General features: G+C 42.5%; 1 protein-coding gene across 1 annotated transcript in view; it reads left to right on the top strand.

The window, feature by feature from the left end:
* Window positions 1–17,366, top strand: part of Slc9a9 (solute carrier family 9 member A9) — a 565,142-nt gene that overhangs the window by 259,887 nt on the left and 287,889 nt on the right. The window contains exon 9 of the mRNA XM_051140492.1: window positions 9,225–9,313. Coding sequence (XP_050996449.1) covers window positions 9,225–9,313 — 89 coding nt within the window. The remainder of the gene's footprint in view (window positions 1–9,224; window positions 9,314–17,366) is intronic.

The raw sequence follows: 17,366 nt of genomic DNA on the forward strand, positions 1-17,366 counted from the left end.
CTTTTATAGGTTGGAGATAATACAGGGAGAAAAGTAGTGGACACAGCTCTTGAGGATAAGTAGTTGGACAGGAAGTCAATGTGCATCTGTAGGGCCCCACGCAACCCTTCTATTCCATCCTACATAGGCCTGGAGACAATGTGAGAACTATTGCGTTCCTAACACAGATGCTCCAAGTTAAGGATGATTAGAAGTTACCTAAATACAGCAGTGCTTGCCAGAACCCCTTGACCCTTACAAGCTAAAATATAAATAAGCACATCGTGTGCCACCTACTTTTGTTTGTTGCTCATAAGAAAACATATATTCCTTAACAGCACACAAAAGTAATTGTTAAAATTTTAAAATTCTAATATTTTCTTCTCACCTTTTAGTTGTCTTACCCTGACTCAAAACCGTTACTGCAGACTACCCTCCTTAATTTACCGAGAAAACAATGTAACTTAGTGGAATGAGATTAATTTAAATTGAAACAAATGTCCAATTTGTTCAGTGTCTGAACAGTCACCTATGAATGCTAGGCCTCCTAGTTCCCAATGTAGTCGTATTCTTTTTACGTAATTTACAATCACAGGATCATGAACCTTGATCATGTGAGCAAGCAAATTAATACAGAGGCCTCTGAGGGGGCCCAGAGGTATGAAAGGCAGAGATTGGCGTAAATAGTATTCAGTTGCTCAAAAGGCAGTAATTGTTCCATGAAAATTGACCTCTCTGGAAATAATTTACATACCAACAGCATCATTATTTTTACCAAATCGCTGTTTCCTGAATTTCCTTGCCAGTGATTTTGAACTGAACTGTGTGCTTTGTGGTCCCTCAAAACAGTTCTTTTAACTAGTGTCTGAACGTGTTGGTTCTAATTTTTGTTCAAAATCGCATAAATGAGTCCCTGTGGCCAAGCCTTTTATGACCTTGCCCACCACTGAAACCTCCGTGAGCAGATGCTGAAAGGCGAGTTTGTGCACGAACGTGAGTCAGACATTGATACTTTCTCCAAACCACTCCCCGACTTCTTCCAGAGTTGCACTTAATGGCTGCTTGTTTGTTTTTTTTCCCCCAGAGGTGATAGAAATAGAATCAGTGTATTTTATAGGATACAAAATGGAGAATAATATCTCTTTTTATTTCCTTAGTTATTTGAGAGTTCCATTCCATTTGATTTAATCATATTCACCCCCCTCAACTTTTCCCAGATTTGTTTTCAATTCCTTATCTGCCCAACTTTGTATTTTCTTTTATTGTAAATCATGTAGTCCAATTTGTGCTGAGCATATAGTCTTGAACATGTAGCCTTCTACTAGAGCATAGTGGATGTACCAGGGGTACACTCTTAAAGAAAATTGACTCTTGCTCTCCTGGAAGCGTTCACTTGCCGATAGCTCCTCATGTAGTTGTAGGACTTAGCGCCCATCTCTCCTCTTCATGCTAGGATTTTGCAGAGCTTTAGCTGGCATGGGGCTTTGTATCCTGTCACAACCACTGTGAGTTCATGCGTGTAACTGCCCTGCTGTGTTCAGGAAAATACTGTACCCTTGTAGATATCCATGTCTGTGCTCCTACATTCTCTCAGCCTTTTCTTATGCAATGATCCTTGAGCCTTGGGAAGAGTGGTTGTGATAATTAAATTGCATTTATGGATGAGAAATATGCTGTTTCTTTCTTTCTTTCTTTCTTTCTTTCTTTCTTTTTGTTTTTGTTTGTTTGTTTTGTCTTGTTTTTTGAGACAAGGTCTCTCTGTGTTAGCCTTGGCTGTCCTGGACTCACTTTGTAGACCAGACTGGCCTTGAACTCACAGAGATCTGCCTGCCTCGGCCTCCCAAGTGCTGGGATTAAAGGCGTGCGCCACCATGCCTGACCTTATTCTCCGCACCTTGATCAGTTGTGGGTCTTTGTCTTAATCACCACCTCCTGCAAATATAAGCTTCTCTATACAAGGCTCTCCCCTAGAGCTTATGGCCTGTCTAGGTATGGGCTTCATCTTGAAGATCAGGCCTTAAATCAAATCAGAAAGTGATTGGTTACTACCACTATATGCATGCCTCTGGTGCACTGGTGGGCGTGTCTTGTCAGATCAGTCATTATTGTAGCCCTAAGAGTTGATAGCTGGGAAAGACAGATGGTTATTTTTCTCCTCCAGTAGGATGTATGGCACCTTTTAGCACTACGAAAGCTAACCAGTAGAGATGATACGTCCAGGTTAGTATCAGCTTGATTTCTCCCTGCTCTGTGATTTAAGTATGCAGTGTCTTCAGAAGTAAGGTCTGACTGTCAAGTTCTGGAGGACAGTCAATAACACTGACAATAATAGCATATAAAGTTTAGAGGTCTATACAACTCACAGACCAACAACCCCAAGAGAGATTAATGCATTACTGAACCTTCCCTGTGTTGTGTGCTCTCCTCCACCCAGCCCCCACCCATCCTCAATCTGACTTTAACCCTTTCTGTTCCATTATTTTCATTTGTCCTTTCATATCACTGAGTTTTATCTCACTTCTTTTTGTTTGTTTGTTTTTTGTTTTTTGAGACAGGGCCTCTCTGTGTAGCCTTGGCTGTCCTGGACTCACTTTGTAGACCAGGCTGGCCTCGAATTCAAAGCGATCCACCTGCCTCTGCCTCCCGCGTGCTGGGATTAAAGGCATGCACCACCAAGCCCGGCTCTATCTCACCTCTCTTGAAAGCCCCTCACTAATTGGCTGACGTCTGTGGGTGTGCCCAATGGAGCACACACCCCTGAAAATTCAAATCTAACATCCACAAATGAGAGAAATGTGTGACATTTATCTTCCTGAGTCCATATTGTCTCATTCAGAATGCCTGTTTGTAGTTCCATCCGCTTACCCACAGATTCCATTTTTTCTGAGCAGCTGAGTAATAGGCCACTGTGTAAATATACCATGTTTTCATTATCCATCCATCAGTTGAATGGCATCCAGCCTGTTTCCATGTCCAGCTATTGTAAATAGAGCAACCATGAGCTGTCTGGTTGCATGATTAGGAATAAGATTTCGCCTGTTTTCGTCATTGCAGCGACAAGGGGGAAAATAAGGCAGCAGATGACCTCTAAGGGCATTGGCCGTACAAAGCGCATGTGTCTCATCATACAGTTCAATGGAAAAGGTTGTGTTTGTTTTTTGAATGAGTTTCTCTGGTTTATTGCCCCTTTCATGTCTTCTTCATTTCTTCTGCTTCTAATATTTATGGGAGAACTTTATATTTACTAAGTTTTATTAATATGCTTAGTTGGGAAAACAGTCTAGTGTACTGAATATTACTTTATACACGGAACAAACCTGTGAAACATTTTAGAGCTATCCAAATAAGAAAGCTGAAGCTTTAAAATGGGAAGTCATTGGCTAATACTACCAGTGGGGGAGCAGACAAAATCCCTAAAGAATGGGTGTTGTTGACATGAATATAGTCACATCATGGACTCCAATGCCTCAGACCCAAGGAGATTGCAAGGCCTTACCCTGGTCCATGTGAGAATGTTGAGAAAATGTATAGAAAGAATAAACCATAGATTCCTCCTCTCAGATGTTTATAGCCTAAGAGTGCTTCCCTAAAAACCACCCCAGCTGACACTAGCTAACCCTTCCTCCTTGTGCTGGTCAGTAAAACAAAAAACAAAAACAAAAACAAAACAGACTTAAGTTTCCAGGTCAGTAGTATAACAGGTGTCCTTTATCAGGTGAAGACAGCCTACCCAAGCCCAGCTTCTCTGTCTGTGTGCCTGCCAGTCCTTCAGGGTCTGTCATCTATTCATTCGCATTCTGTCCCCATTAGGTTTCCCAACCTAAGCCATATTGGACCTGGCAAAGCACCCATTTTCTAACCGTGTCTAGAGCCAGAAAATGGAAATCTGGGCAACACAGAGAGTTGAATTCCTCTGGGGTGCTGAGAGGCATGGAGTATGCAGATGTTTTACCATTCCATGCCTTGCTTACCACCACATTATTAGGTACTGGCTGATTTTATTATACTTATTTTGAATCTATTTTATGCCAAATATCTAACTTTGTCTAACTTCTTGAAGTTAATAGTGCACTTACTATCAGTCTTTCTCTTACTAGTAAGTTCTATATAAAGCAATGAAATTTCTTCTAAATAATTTCATTTGTATCCCTTTGGTTTTGACAGAGAGTATGTACTTAGTGATATTTATTTCTAAGTAAGTTATAATTTTTAATTTGATTGTATCGATAATCCCAGCTTGATTAAGAAAAATCTACTTTAAAATATCTAATAGGCACATTTAGCTGCCCATGTCTTTCTGAGCCTATGACATTTTGATTTTTAAAAAGATATGATAATTCTGTAGCAATTAAATGATGGGAATTGTCTGCTTTCTTTGGAAGATACATTTTATCAAACTATTTGATAGTAAAATATATTATTAGTTTACTCTGTGTAAGTAATTCCTTAACTCACCAGTATTTCTTTTTCTAAAAAAAGAAAAAATAAGTCAATCCCTCAGAAGTCCTACAAGGTAATTTTTCTCTGAAACAAAAATTTATTTCATAGGGTCATACATATCAACTCAGAAAAGCCAGAGAAGGAGAAACAGAAAAAACACAAAAATATGACTTTAAAACTTCCCTAACATTATTGACAGAGATGGATAAAATAAGAAATAAAGGAGGGCAACAAAAAGTGTGTTGTCCCCAAAGAATTAAGAACTGGTCAAAGACTCATCAAGGGCAGGACCAAGCTGTAGCAAGGAGGAAGTTGACTCTGCTCTCATACTTTCCGACCAGACTTGATTGCTGATGACTGACCCCCACCATGCGAAACTACCAGTAAGAAGGGTGGCTTAGTGAATGTGTTTAGATGAGACAGTCTCAAAATGTGTTTGGCTTCTAAAAGTCACCCTAATCATAGTAATTTGTGTGATTTAATTAATTACCGGGCTATAGAATTGTGATCATGTATGCTAATCATAAAGGCCAAATCAACCTTGTTGCTTTACTTTAATTAACACAGCAAGCTTCTGATCACATGATCTTCATGGTCTGTCATGCATACAGTGTTGCCAGGCACATATTTGTGAACGTATTTAGCAGAGACATTGCATGTTAGTGTTCCACAGGAGGCAAGGAAATGGAAGCCAATGGAGTGACGAGGAGAACCTTGCTCAGAGGATGAGGCAAGCTGGTTCAGCTGTGTCAATCCCACTAACACATATCGACTTCCCTGGAATACCAGAAGTGACAGCTTTCAGAAAGATAGGGATCACTTCAATGCGTGCATAAATGGCCCAACGTAGGCAGAAAAGCAAAAAAAGTCGGGGAACACCTTTCAGCTGTCACTTCCCAGGTGACCTTCAGAAAGTGACTTTAGTCACTCAGCTATTCCACAGGGATAGAACGATTCTGTTATTTAACAGCAACACTCACAAGCGCCCGGTGCTTTGCTGAGAAGCAGTGGCCTGAGGTTTTCTGAAGCTCTGTTTCACTGAAGAAGACAGAAAACAAAGGGGCGCAGAAGCGTTAGGTGACCGTAGAGTCCATGAAGGGGTGGAGCCAGAGAGAGGGGTAGAGAATGATGAAAGAGTCAGTCTTACAAAATGAAAGAGGGGACGCTCGTCTGCTTAAGTGACATCTGAAGGCACGCCTGAAGGAAAGAGGGAATCACGAGGGTTTTGGAAAATATCTTTCCCACTTCTGTATGCTCAGAGGCCTTGTGGAAGGGTGTGCATCGTAGGGCCTGTGAGTCGGGAGAGGGTGTGTTAAAAATGAGGTCAGAATGAAAAAAGGACGGAGATAGTTTGCTGCCTGAAGCAGTCACTCAACATTCTTTGTAACATTGGAGCATCATCTTCAGCCTTCTGGCCCAATATATCTGACAGACATATTTGTGAGGTAGGAACTGCTGAGGACTTGCTTACCCTGTCTTGGCAGAGTTCAGCCATTGGCTCTGCCTGCATCTAAGCTTACCTATTTTAAGGCAGAATTCTGTCTGTGGCAGAAACAAGGTCATTTTTTCCCAGTGGCTTGTTTGCCACATTTGAAACCATCTCCATAAGGAGGTTCTTTGATGCTCATCTTCTTCTTTAAGACAGGCTGGGTGTTGCCAGGAGTTAACCTGTCTTCACTTCTGGTTCACTCAGGTATTTAAGTTTTATTCCTTCTCAAATCTCTGATGGGGTTGAAGACCAGATAGTCTAGTCTTTCAATTAAGCTTAGTAGGTTAGGGGTTAGGATGTTTTTAGATCAAGATAGATGTTTTAAGTTAATAGAGATGAGATATGATAGATATTGATCTTCATTCAGAAATTTGGACCTAACAAGATAGGAAAGATGTTTACTTCAAGTTTGCCAAATCACTATGATTGTAACATGTATCTAATTCCTGATTGTCTTGGGTTTTTTCCTGCTATCTCTAGTTTATTTTATTCATGTGTAATAAATGTATACACTAAAAAAGAAACATAAAAAAAAAAAAAAAGAATGAGGTCAGCACCTAGCAGATTTGTCCTCTGAGAGGCTCCACAAACGCAGCACCTTGAAATAGATGCTGAGATTCACAGTCAAACATTGGATGATGCATATAGGGGAGTTTTGTGGAAAAGGGGGTGGGGTGGAGAAAAGGACCTGGGGGTGACATGAGCTCCACAAGGATACCAACAGAACCAACTAACCAGGGCCCAGAGGGGCTTGTGGAGACTGAAGCACCAACCAAGGACCATGCATGGACTGGACCTAGACCCCCCTACACAGATGTAGCCGATGGGCAACTCAGGCTTCATGTGGGTCCTCTATCTAGTAAGGGGAGTCAGAGTGGGGGCTGTCACTGATAAGGAGTCTGATGCCAGCTTTTTGATCATTCCCTCCTGGCAAGACTGCCTTGCCAGGCCACAGGAGAATAGGAAATACACATTCCTGATGTGACTTGATGAGCTGGGGTGGATGGGAAGGGGAGGTTCCCCGTTTCTGAGGAATAGGGGGATGGGGGGGACTGGAGGAGAAGAGGAATGGGGCTATGACTAAGGTGTAAAATTAATTAAAAATATATATTTTTTTTAAAAGATAAAGGTAAAAGAAAATGAAGTCAGAGAGTTGTGGGGAAGGGAGAAGAGATAGGGCTGGATGATGGGAGTACAGGAAAAGGTTCTGGGCAGAAGACTCACAGGACCTACAATGGTTTTAAAGGAACACTGTTTCTGTAGGAACAGACTGTGAAGGACCAGCTAGGAAGGCAGGGACTTCGCCTAGAAAGCTATTGCTGTCATCCAAGCCAAAATAATGATGATGATGATGATGATGATGATGATGATGATGATGATGATGATGGGGCTCGGCTAATAAATGCAGCTGGTGTTGGACAGTGAGAGGAGAGGTAAAGGGTGAGCCCAACAGCACGAGCGGCAGGGGATGAAGACGCTGTGCGGTGTAGAGTGTGACACTGGGCTGGGCTGCTGACTCACAGGAGCCTGAGCCTAGGTGCAAGGATGGAGCAATTTAATGACCAGGGAGAAGGAGAGGAAATCAGCTCGCTGTAGGTGTCCACCACCACGCTGAGCCCCTCCCCGCCTGGAAAAGGATCTAACCCATTCTTATTCTCAGGGCAAACTAATTCACTACCCTCCACAGCTTCCTATTTAGTCATTAGCCATGTCCTCTCCAGACTCTAACTACACTGCTAAAGTAGTTTCACAGTAAAGAGGGGGTCGATAAACCCTCAGTCAGACAAGTCCCAGGCAGATTGGAGGTAGACACATCATCATGTTTTCAAATAAACACAGAGAAATGTTTCATATCAAAACAAAACGAATGGGGTGCTTCCTGCTATCTCAACATCTTATTGCACTTAAGCCCTCCCTGATACTGGTTGACTTTTGATAGAAATCCTGGGATGAATAATATGTTAGACTTCATTTTTTTTTTCTTAGAATTTCCCGAGACATGCTAAGAAATTAGAAATTTACCAAAAATCTTCAGCAACATTTATTAGATCTATTTCTTAACAAGTATTCCTGCTTGTTGGTTTTTTTTTTTTTTTTCCTAAAACTTTTAAACACAAGGTTAAAAGAAATGAGCAATGTAAATGGCTGCGTGCTAGTTACATAAGCATGTTTTAACAATATTTTTATCTGATACCAAGTTGAAAAATAGCCAGCATGTAAACAAACGCATGCAGCTTACATACGAAAAAGCTGAGCCCTTTAAAATTCTTTATTTCAAGCTCATTGGAGATGCCAGTATTCCGTTCACATAGCCCTATACTCTTAAGAATCATCAGCTTTTAATTTATGAGTGTTTTTAGATGGAAAGCTGCTGCTGCTTAAAATTCAGTCCGATCCTCTTGTTCTGAGTTGAGGAGTACTTATCTTCCATGCTTTTCCCCAAGCCCCCCTCGATACCCAATTTCCCATAATTAAACTAATCGTTAATCCAAAGTAGAGTGCAGCTCTCACCAAAGCCTACCCAGCCCAGGGACACTGTCAGAGTGGCAGAGCCGAGGAACAAGGAACACAGTGGTCCTGCTGTTATTCTCTGTCCTCGAGGAGCATCTGGCATGTGCGAGGGATGTGGCTGTAAGAAGTGCCCCCTGCAGCTGGCCAGGGATGGGCAGGTGAGGAGCACACTGAAAAGGACCATAGCCCTACTACCTTCAAGGAGTGCACGCCTTGGGCAGAGGTGCTCCTTGGTGCCCAGCTGCAGAAAGAGTGCGCTCTGGCTTCGTGGAGATGCAGAGAGGTGCACGAGGTCTCTTGTCCAATACTTGGCAAGTAGAAGTGCTAGAAAGATCAACAAAACCCCTGCTCGGGTCTTAGGTTTGCTACTTGTGGCTTTTAATACTAAATTGTGGTTATGACAGGAACCTTCCCAGGCTCCCCAAGGCACAGAGTAGAAAGTGCCTCTGCCAGCATTCAGTAGAAAATGCAGCCAAATAGTTGGCACTTGCTCGGGGGAGCCCAGCGCTGACTCCCCACATTTTTCCCCTCACATCTCTCTAAGTGTAGCTTTTCTAACTCATGACTAGAGGATCGTTTCTCTCCAGGAACAACCTACTTTGATTTTTAGTAAGAGTCTACTGCTTAATGCCTTTCCTTATGTTTCAACCCCAGGACCCGTTGAAAGGAAGTTGCAAGGTGTACCTGGGTTTCATTATCACACTACTGAGAATTTCACCTCTCTTGATGTCAAGTACATGCTCCAGCCCTGCCCTTTGACTTGGAAAAGACAACTGGTTTTGATTGGTCTTCTTCTGACTTTCAGGCATAGTTGCTGTTCTCTTCTGTGGAGTCACACAGGCACATTATACCTACAACAACCTGTCATCAGATTCCAAGCTGAGAACCAAACAGGTAAGAGGAGAGCTCACTCTCCCGTGGCGGCGCAGTGGTTCTGTAGCCACCCTGACAGTGCACATGCCAAGAATCTCATTAGTAAAGGAAGAAAGTAAGCTTAAGGCTTCGTTACAGGTTGGGTATTTATAGATTTCTTTTTCCCTCCAGGATAACTATTAACAATTCTCTTGGTAAGCAAAAATATAGTTACAATATCGTCTCCCTCCTGAGAGATGTGGAGCGTAGACTGTCAGTCTTGAAGATGAAAGGCCTGTAGTCAGTAATAATTCACAGTCACTTACATCTAAAGGCATCACGAAGCACGTGAATCTGGCTGCTTATGCAGAGAAGGAAATGGAAGCGAAGAAGAATGTGGAAGCAGTGCTTGGTCTTCCGCAGAGCAATTTTGTTTCCGAGCAAATTCAGCTGCCTGTTGCCACAGGAGCAAAATGTGTTTCCCCTTATTCTGAAGATGTATTGGTTTGTGCCTTCAGAAAAAAAAAAATGTACACAGCCATCTTCTACCAAGACTTAGTCATTCTGTGCCAACCGTGCCCCGAGTACCAGGGATGCAGAGATTTGAATGTGGCCTTTGCTTCAAAGGGTGAACCCCTTGTGAGGGACAAGGCGTATCAGAAGCTCCCAATCCACAGTGTGCTCAATATTGGGGCAGAAGTATCCGAAGAGTGTTTGTGGGGAGTGTCCTGTAATGCCTTCTTCTCCCCTAGTTGTGGCTGGGAAAGTCAGGACGAACTTCCCAGAGACAGTGCCCAATCTGGAGCAAGGAAAACAAAAGGAAGATGGTACCAAAGCAGATGGGGTGGAGAGCAGAGAGTATCAAAATGGTTGTTTGAGGACAAGGGATCAGCACAGACATAGTCTCTTAGGAAATCCACTGGTGTTCTATAGGTGACTCAGTTGACTTACAAGTAGAGAGAAACTGAGTCAAGGGGACACATATGAGGCATGAGTCAATGCAGGCAGCCCCAGGCTAAGGACGAGTGGTTGTATGTGCTGCATGAAGGAAGTTAAACTTCAACTGAAAGGCAGCAGAAGGCAGTGGTTCTCAGTCCTCCTAGTGGTGCGACTCTTGAATACAAGTCCTCATGTTGTGGTGAGCCCCAACCATACAAGCATTTTGTTGCTAAATACTAATTGCAGTTTTGCTACTGTACTGCTATAAATCATCATGTAAATATCCAGTATGCAGGGTATCTGATATGTGATCCCTGGGAGGGTGGCGACCCACACGTTCAGAACCTCCGGGTTAGAGTAATCAGCAGGAGTTGTTGCCTCAAAGCTCTGGAGTCCGGAAAATGGAGAAGGATTCGCTCCTTCTAGGGGAAATTGTGGACTGTTGTTCTCTTCGTTTCTGCTGGTCTCCTGCATCTTTGATGTTGTTCCTTGATTGCAGACGGATCATCTTGATCTGTGCCTTGGTGTCCACATGGTTCTCCCAGGTGCAGGCCTGTCTCCAAATGTCTTCTTTTGATAAGAACATCAGTCATATTGAGTTAGCGCCTATCCTCTGATCACATCTATAGGGACCCTACTTCCTAATACGGTCAGTGCCTGGGGCACTAAGGATTAGAGCTGCAACGTATAAATCTGGGGGAGGTCTGTATAACTCATCTCAGGAAGGTGTTATTAAAGTGCTTAAATGCAGACTAAATTTTAGGATAATTGGGGTTTCATTTTAGGACCTCATTCTGGTAGATATGAGGGAAAAGCACTTAGATAAGTTAGCTTTTGCTGTTTAACAGCAACAACAACAAAAATTGGCTATCCACAGGCTACCAAGAAGAGACTTGATACCCTATGAGCATATACAGGGGGAGGAGGTCCCCCTCAGTCACAGTCATAGGGGAGGGGAGTAAGGGGGAAAATGGGAGGGAGGGAGGAATGGGAGGATACAAGGGATGAGATAACCATTGAGATGTAATATGAATAAATTAATAAAATATATTTTAAAAATTGGCTATCCAAAAGTCATCCAGCAGTAAGCATTAGCTTTCCACCTCTCTAAGTGTCCACCAGTTTGACTGGCAGACTTGATGGTCTACTTCCATGGACTGAGCGTGCTGGCTTATCTGTGGATTTGGGGTATGCGTTCTAGGCTATACTTCACCAAGGCGCCTTTGCCATGTGCCTGTCATTCTGTGAGCCCATCTCAATCACCAGCTTGCACCACCTCTCCTAATCCTCGTATTAGACAATCAATACAAGACAGGAAGCTAAGCACACGACCGACGTGCAGTGAGAAAGCTTTGCAGTCCTATATGGCTTGGACTGTGGCTGTTGGGCTCAGTGATGAGATCCATCCAAAATACAGAGGAAGGCAGAAAAGCCAGAGACGTATCATGTGATTCTGGACAGTAGGCATAAGGCAAGTAACCCAAGCAAAATCTGGAGTTGCCTAGGAGTTGCCAAAGGCTTACATGGGACTCACTGCAGTGGCTCTGGCTTGCATTCTGCCCCCTCTGTCATGTCTCAGTCTCAGCTTGTCCTGATTTTGTCCTCTTGAACAGGGACTCTGCAAGAGCGCCCTCCCCCCACCCCACCAGTTCACTTCAGGTAGCTGCTTTAGAGAGACGGTAAAATGAAATTTCTGACATCTTGACAGCCCTCGAATAAAATAGAAACAAACCAAAATCCTGTTACTAACACCCAGAAGCCTCCAATTCCATGATCTTTTAAATGATAAAGACCAGCAGTGTTCTCCAGGGCACTGAGAGAAATGTCTTGGGTGGTTTTTCCTAGCCTCTTTTGGTTCTCTCAGCATTTGTATTCTGGGAAGCTGAGTCCTGTTTAGGGACTTGCACTTTTAAGTCCTGCTATCTAGACCACTCAGCCACACTTCAAAGATATCTCATCTCACGGTGAGACAGCAGTTTCAGCACCTAGGGCAGACAAAGCCAAAATCAGTGCCCGACAGCCTTCTGTTCTCCCTCTGAGTGTCATGACAAGCACTCCCTGACAGGCTCCCAATTCATCTCCCCGCCCCTTACGGGAAGAGGTTTCTACAAGCTTATTCTTTAATACCCAGATAACTGCTCACCCCATCCCAGCTCCCCCACTGCCTTGGCCGAGGTGAAGAATAAATGCTAATTCTCTTCCCCTCCCTTCTCCTGGTTCCTCTTCTTTTCTATCTGTATCTATCATTTCCAATTCACTTTCTATAAATAACATATGTATATATGCAAATTTATATATGCATGCATACATATATATATGTATGTGTGTGTGTGTGTGTATATATATATACATATATATATATATATATATTCAAAGCATGACCTATGCTCCCATATGCAGAGTCTATGGTCATCATTCTGTAAAAAAGAGAAAGAGAAGGGGGGGGGGGCAAACATACTCAGCCATGTTTGCACAAAGCAGCAAGAAAAGTTCCGACTCCAGTTGTGAGTTGGAGCCTCACTGGGAGTACAGCATCCCCAAGGTATGGACTACAGATGGGGTTACCACATCCCTACTGAACCTGAGGATGCTTCCGTAAACAGTATGTGACATCACAGGGCTGGAGGGCACGGTGTCTCCTCCCACGCTATGTCCACACTGCCGATAGGAGGAGCAGCGACCTAACCTGTTTGCCTCTCTCTCCAGGGCCATGTGATAGGAGAGTGGGACGTTAAGGAGGGAAGCCTTGAGGGGAATCTGTATATGTCAACTTTGTGTTATAAAAATCTAAAGGTGATACAATTTTAAATGAATTTTACCCATCAACTTTGTCTAGCCAAACTAATCAAGCAGCTATATCTAGAAATAAAGGCTTTGGAAAATCGTATGCTCCTTATAGGCTTGGAGAGTTACAATGCCTTTTCAAGAATTGCATTTTCACTTTAAAATGTTTTGTAAATGGCTGTCCTTTAAATGTTAGGTGAATTAATTTTTTTTTTTCTTGAACCAGTGGGAAAGAGAAACACTCAGCCTTTCCATGAGTTAGGTAGAAAGAAACATAGTGATCCCATGCTATGACCATGGTAAGGAGTCACAGAGTCAGTGGTGACACACCTTATTAAAGATCTTGTAAATATAAATGTGGGTAGACCACAATCCTTTCCCCTTACTGGGCATGGTTCATGGCTTCTGTGTGTAAAACTCTGTTAGAGGCAAGCAAGTCCTGCAAATCCTGCAAGCCCTGCCTCTGGTCCTGGCCACTACATGCTGTTAAGGACATTCAAAGTGAACATCCACGCAAAGCAGTCTAGGGGTCCCCCAACCCCCAGCCATCAAGAAGACCAGCATTTGGGCCACTCAGGAATCCCTGCCTGTCTTTGCCTTTCCTCCCTCCACATTGCTCGCCAAGGCAGGCCTGCAAAGCTTTTTGTCTGGACAGACTTCCAGGTTTTTCCATCAACTGTCTTTACTTTGATGGAGGCTAACTTGAAAAATCATGGATTTTCAAGCCATTCACTTTAACTAGAGTTTCTAGTTCCCCTCTCATGATTCCCACTTAAATTCATTTTTAGCAGATACATATTCAGGTAAAGAAATTATTGTTCATTAATACATGCAAAGTGTTAATTTACTTTGTATATACTTTCCCACCTAAGATATAGCTCCTTTGACTATCACCAATTACCTTTATTGATTAACATTTTAAAGTGCCATCTTAACCAGGCACCACTCAAAATACAAGTAATACAACAGATTCAAGGGGTCCTTTAGCAGAAGAACTTTATACTTGTCAGAATAAATGACACTAGACCATGTATTCACAATAGTCCTGAAGCCAGTAGCAGAACAAGAAATGGAGATAGGATTGGAGTTTATAGTTTTCAATAGGATGGCCAGAGAAGGCCTTGACAAGACAAATACTTTAAGGGGATGAAAATGAGAACCATATTAACATTCAGAATAGAGATATTCTAAATACTCTTTAGAAATTGAGAACAACTGATTAACAAGAACAGAAAGACAAACATGGCTGGAGCAAAGTGAGCCAACGAGAGTGTAAGATGGAAGCAAAGACCACGTCACAGGGCGCCTGAATGATGCAGAGAAATACCAGGGATGTATGTGCTGTGACTCATATGGCAGAGGCGCCATTCATTAGCCATGGAAGGCTGTGAGAGTCACTCGCTGGAGGGCGGGAGCCTGCGTTGACTCTCTCAGCTTGGGATGTGCATTGGGCAGTGGAATGGAGCTGTAGAGTTCCTGGCTGGCGTAGAGTCCTTACCCAGGAAAACCATTTAGTCCAGATGTACAATGTTGGAAGTCATAAGCACGTAGCTGATACTGAGAGACAGAGCTTACTGAGAAGTCTTAGGTCGCTGGGGATATGAAACCATGGTCTCCCCTCTTTTTCCTTTTCTTCTTGACCAGAGGGGTCAACAATTATACGCCATTACACACCTGTGATGTGTTCTTTGAACACAGGCCTAAGGCAACAGAGCCCCCTCAATCCTGGACTACACCTATGAGCTAACACGTCCTCTCGCTTCATGAGTTAACTGTCCCAAGTACGTTGTCATAATCAGTAGGAAAAAGAAAAGCTGAGTCAGCATCCTCTTTTCTAAATCAAAGGGAGAGCTCAGCTCATTAAAAAGTGTGGTGATGAAATATCAAGGAAAATAGGAACTGTAAAGATTGTTGACACTGATACCATAGACTGACACAGTGGCAAGGTAAAGAAAGCCTCGTGTGTATAGACAATTCTTTTGAAGGAATTCCACTGCAAAGGAGACCAACAAAATGAACCAAGTAAATGGCTGTAGTGATCAAAGGGGAGAATTAGCAGTCTTTGTGTGTGCTGGGGAGGAGAGTAACGTGACAAAGAGGCCACCAATCAGAGGGTTTGCCATGTCTTCTCAGAGGCAGACAGCAGCCTCACTTTCTGATGCCGCCTATCAAATGATTTGGCCTCTTATTAAATGCTTGTTCTTAGTAGGTAGGAGGGTACCAGCTAACGTCACTTATTCCAACAAGGCTTGAGTGATTGGCATGGACAAGCAGACAAATGCTTGGTGTCTTAGTCACTGTTCCATTGCTAAGAAGAGACGCCATGACCAAGGCAACTCTTATAAAAGAAAGTCTTTCGTTGGGAGCGTGCCTACAGTTTCAGAGGCTTGGTAATCATCATAGCGGGAGGCATGGTGGCATGCGTGGCACTGAAGAAGTAGCTGAGAGCTTCATCCTCATCCATGGGCAGAGAAAGCAAGAGAAACTGGGCCTGGCATGGGCTTTTGAAACCTCAAATCCCACCACCAGTGGCACACTTCCTCCAACAAGGCAACACCTCCTCCAAAAAGGCCATACCTACGAATCTTTCTAAACCTTTCAATTAGTTCCACTCCCCAGGGACCAAGCACTCAAATATATGAGCATATAGAGAGCCATTATTGTTAAATTCTTACTCCTGGCTATCTTTATCAAACTCTCAGGTGATTCAGATAGTAATCTTTCTTTTTTATTTTATTTTATATTTTGACATATTTTATTATGTTTCTTCTTTAACATGTACATTTATATTATTACACGTGAATAAAATAAACTACATACAGCAGGAAGAACAATGAGACAATCAAGAGTTATATAAATGTTACATTCATAGTGATTTGGCTATTTGTATTTGGCAAACTTGGAGTAAACTTCTTTCCTTTCTTATTGGGTCTAAATTTCTGAATGAAAATCAATATCTAGCATATCTCATCTCTATTAACTTAAAACATCTATCTTGATCTAAAAACATCCTAACCAACTAAGCATAATTCTAAGACTAAGCTAGCTGGTCTTCAACCCCATCAGTAATCTTTCTTAAATTTCCTCTATCATATTTGGAAATCTATTCTTGGTGCATTTTATCCTCTTAACTGAAATGCAGTTGGGTTGGACGTAAGTGTTCTCATGTGTTTGCTTTTGAAAAGCCAGATTCCTTGTCAAGCGTTTATGGGCAAACAATGCCACCTTCATTACAGCATTCTTTCCAGATGCTCGTTCTATTTCCACCCCACCCCCCAAGATGATATTTTTAGTGTTTATTGCCACTGAACGGGAAAGCAGCAATGCAAATCCAAATTTAAATTTCCAATAAAAAGAGACAATGGGAGCCAAATTGAATGTGCTATGCATGGCTTTGCAAGAAAATTCAAATAAAGGATTTGGAATACGAGAGAAGCAAGATGATATGGTGAAAGGATGTTTGAGTGAGAGTCCACAAAAATGGGGTTTTGCCCCAAGTCTGCTGCTCACAGCAGGACTCTGGACACTTAACACATGTGACCTTCAATTTTCTCACCTTCAGATGAATTATTGAACTAAATATGTTGTCAAACATGTTCCAAATGTACTGTTCTGTTGAACACTGAACATAAGGCACACACACACTTGGCTCCTTTTAAATTACAGTTGGGGAGGGATAGCGTGCTTAAAAATGATCATGCATGGAGATGTGATGAGTGGCTGAAATTGCCAAATTAAGTTGATGATTGAGGCAATCAAAAATAACATTATTAATTCCTACTGGGAAGAAAAATTTCACACTGAGAATTGGATGGTTCTTTGTGGAAAAAAAAATGTTCAGCTTGAATCAAAGGGAGTGGTTGCAGTGGCTTTTCCTAAGACTGCTTGTATCCATGGCAGACAACACCCAGCATCTCAGGACTGGAACAAAAGATTTCCCAGTTTTTTTTAGGCATGTTATGAGCATGTACTAAGAATGACAATGCCTGCTTAACAGACATGATGGAAGCATGGGAAATAAAGGCAAATAAGACAGTGATTCACCTCAGGAGTTCCTGATACAGCATAAATCCATATATGGAGGAGATTGCATCACCTCAGGGGCAAATGTTAACAGAGAGGAAGGCCCAACATGCCCTAGGAACTCAAGGACTGAAATGCTTACTGAAGACAAGGTGATGCTGAGAAGCTAATTTAAACTTGTGGGGTTGGAGTTTGGTTCTAATGCAGATGCATATGGGCATAAAAGCAAAGAGAATTGAGTAATTGAAAGCATAGCACAGGAAGAAAATGCACAGAAGTCCCTAAAACAAAGCATCAACAAGGTGTCTAGAGACCACAAGGCTTCAGAAAAGTAAGGAGAAAGTATACC

This window comes from Acomys russatus, chromosome 32 (genome assembly GCF_903995435.1).
Source record: "Acomys russatus chromosome 32, mAcoRus1.1, whole genome shotgun sequence".
Lineage (NCBI taxonomy): Eukaryota > Metazoa > Chordata > Mammalia > Rodentia > Muridae > Acomys > Acomys russatus.